The sequence below is a fragment of the Gymnoscopelus microlampas genome (genome assembly GCF_963454915.1).
Source record: "Gymnoscopelus microlampas genome assembly, chromosome: 21".
In the NCBI taxonomy this organism is placed as follows: Eukaryota; Metazoa; Chordata; class Actinopteri; order Myctophiformes; family Myctophidae; genus Gymnoscopelus; species Gymnoscopelus microlampas.
In genome coordinates, this window is record NC_139958.1 from 37,657,786 (window position 1) to 37,661,455 (window position 3,670).

Here is a 3,670-nt window from a genome sequence, read left to right on the forward strand (position 1 = left end):
ACCACCTAGTGTGCTAGCTTCCCTCCTAGGGGTCAGTCGTTAGGGTTATAGTGTATCATAATTATCGTATTTGAGGCTATATTAAATGCTATATTAAAGCTAGTATGATGTATTCCATGCTTTCTAAATGCAACTCCCTTTGACCTATAGAAAGATACAATTTAGTTAACTGTACCAACATATCAGTTATTGTGCTTGTCAGGAATGTTTTTAGCTTTAAGTAAACTTTTACTATAAGAAAATGTAGATCTATTTAACACCAACATTTCACAATGTCAAGCATGCATAACCTATTATTTTACATTCACCATAGAACTGAATTACCATGATGTGGAAACAATTGTGACAAAGTCAGAAATTACATTTTAGATATTAGTATTTAGTATAGCAATTTAGCTTAGTATAGTAGGTGATTATCATTTGACTACATAAGTAAAATTTAAACAAAATTTGTTGAACTATTAAAGAAATAAAACTAATTTAATTATACAAATATATCATATTACCACTGATGGGTCTCATTTTGTACCATTTTCTGATACATCTCAAGTGCACAACCAACAAATCTCTGTTCTGCAATTAGCTGTCAATAAATATGGCTATACTGAGTCTCACCAATGTTTGTGTTACATTGTTCATATTTATGTGATTTATATGTGATATAATATCACATGGATTTATTGAAAGTTTGTACGTTTTATATTTGAATCACTTCTTCACTCACATTTCTAAATGGTGTGAATTGAAAGTGACCTCATGCTACCTTGTCAAACATGTATCAGGATAAGATACAATCCTGCCATGAATACGTAAAGCATCATTGATACATTGACAGAGAGGTAATTCAGACATACTCCCCTGCCGTCCAAGCTTTTCTGTCTAGTCAATATATATTTCAATCAGACAACTGTTGGATTGAATAAAAGTATTTTTATTGAGCAAAGATTTGAGCATAGATATCTGAAGCTTAGTTTGGCGTCAGGGCTCTGTCTCTATTCATTCCCTGTAAGCATGAACATTGTATAATTAAGTGATATGCCAAATAGAATTACAGGAAATGAATTAAGACCTCAAAGGGGAATATAGAAACAGAGCCTACAGGTGGATGCTGGGGAGGCGGTGGGATTACAAAACTTCATAGGGCAAAGGCAGACAGACAGACAGCGAGGCAACGCGCAGCAGAGAGGCAGCAGCCGTGCTGCCTTGAGTCTGCCTGAACTAGCTCTGCAGGCTTCGCTTCGCATCATTCTCATGCCAACTCCTTCAACACGGCCACTTGGTCAAGTGACACAGTGTGGGTGCTTGGGTCAGTGTAAATTCCCCCTAGCATCATATTAGACACCCACGATAGTTAAATACACTTATCCACAAGTTTCCTAGGGCATTGTGGGCATCACTTCCTGTCGATTTGATGGTATCAAATCGACAGGAAGTGATGCCCACAACGCCCTAGGAAACTTGTGGATAGAGAAATACCACAGCATCACACATCTACATTGATAGTCATCTAGACATAGGCTACTGATAACCACATCAACAACGCCCACCTAAAACTGCAAGAATGCTTTCTTTCCTCCTCCCTCTCTGCAGAACTGTTGACTTTTATTTGAGTGTTTTTCTGTATTAATAGTGTGTTAAAGAAAGCATGCTGTACTGTATAAAGTGCAAGGTTATGATTGTTCACTAACAAGCCAAAACAATCTCACAATTTCTACATCGCTTTTTATTTCATTTATTTGTATTCTTTTATTGCTATTGAATTGGCCTTAGTGACATAAATGCATCTACCTTTGTTGGTGGAAAGGAATCAGACGCACAAGACCACATTTGTACATTTCCAAGATATTTTATTGTTTTCATTAAAAGAGAAAATAACTAAGCGCTCGTACACTGAGAGCTCCAATGAGACAGATGCTTTATTGCATAAAATAAATCTGTGACGTTTTGAACTACTGTAAACGCTCTTCCCAGTCTGAAGAAGAACGTTTATTTATTTTGTCATTAGTTATCCTGACACTATTTTCTGTAGAAGAAAATACAAACCACGCATAGGCTTTCATATTGTTTAACATAAATTGATAAAACGTACGTGTCATTATATGTCCTTTAACCACATTAACCCTGGTGTCCCTATTTTGGGCAAACTTTCAAAATAATGTTAAAACAATTTAAAAAACAACATCAACAATGTTTTCAAAAATAGCAAAAACAGCCGATCTACAGGCTCAACACATTTCCCAAGTTTAATGATGTTTTCTACATACATTACGCCAATATACTGTGTACTGTATAGTATGTACACAATAATCCACCAAGCTCAAAATAATCCAAAATGAAATGCAGAAAGTATTTTCTTATTTATTGTTTTTGGTCATCCTTCACTTTTGCCAATGCTATGTGGAACTGTTCTCACTTAATGCACATAATATTATAAAAACATCAGAATTCAAATGGTCTCTAAAAGAGTCCAACTTCATTCATGAGTGACCTGTGATGAGTTCATCCCGGTGGAATTTCCCTGGTGGGGGCCGATGGGTGTCCCCATGACACCCTGCCGGACCCGTCTGAAGAGTTGCTCGAGCCGTTTGCAAAGCTCTTTGTTTCCGTCGATGTAAATCAGGGGGTTGATGGCACTGTTCAGAGCAACAAGTCCACGACTTATCTGATGAACAATGTAGACTCCATTAAACCACTCCTGACACAGACGTTCTTTTGCCAAAATCCTTGCCTTCAGGTTGAGGTTCTTAAGTACATGATAGGGGCCGTAACATACTGAGAAAAGTACAATCAAAATGAACAGCAGTCTCAGACATTTCTGTTTTTCTACCGTGTCAATTCTTTTTCTTGTGCAGAGAACTACAATCACGTGTCCATAGCAGCCCAGTATGATGAGCGATGGAATGCAGAACCCAGTCAGTGTCCATCCAAGACTGTACATCAGGTAGTCTTCGGCATAAAACTCAGAAGTAGTTTCATAACATTTCGCTGTTTGGTTTCCAAATGTTTTAGTGAAGAACATGTCTGGAACAATCTGAACGCACACCAAGACCCAGACTATTACCGTTATAATCACGGAGTGGGTCTGAGTTATCCTTCCCATTACTCTTACAGGATGGACAATAACCAGGTAACGAAAAACACTTATACACGTAAGGAAACCAATGCTGCCATACAAGTTCAAGTTGAAGCAGAATCTTGTTATCTTGCAGAACACTTCTCCAAAGATCCATTCAGAACCCAAAGCATGGTAGACAACCAGAAAAGGGAGTGTGAGCAAATAAAAAATATCTGCTATTCCAAGGTTGAATAGAAAAATGTTGATGAACCGCAGTTTCTTCCAATTGTGTAGCAAGGATTTCAATCCCCAGCCATTTGCAATCAGACCAACGATGAACACAGCAATATAAACACAAGGTAAGAATTGATATGAAAAGTCAAAGCTAACTTTTTGACATGAATTGTTCCTCATTATGTCTCCTGGTGAACAGAAGTTGATGCTGTTTGCTGCAGAGGCTGTGGTGTTTTGAGTCATGGAAGAAACAGGTGACGTTTTAACACATTTCCTGTTCTTAACAAGTCTTCACATTTCATTAAGCAGGAAATGCTTGACAGTAAAGTAAATGTACCTCAAAACTGTACTTAACTCATTAAAACCGGGGAAGCATCTGTC

General features: G+C 37.5%; 1 protein-coding gene across 1 annotated transcript; it reads right to left on the reverse strand.

Moving 5' to 3' along the window:
• Positions 1-2,473: 2,473 nt before the first annotated feature.
• On the reverse strand, positions 2,474-3,469 carry LOC311037951 (P2Y purinoceptor 1-like; the record flags this gene model as incomplete). Its single annotated transcript, XM_084047246.1, has 1 exon — positions 2,474-3,469. One exon carries the CDS (start codon positions 3,467-3,469, stop codon positions 2,474-2,476), a length of 996 nt encoding a protein of 331 aa, XP_083903372.1.
• Between the last annotated feature and the right edge of the window lie 201 nt (positions 3,470-3,670).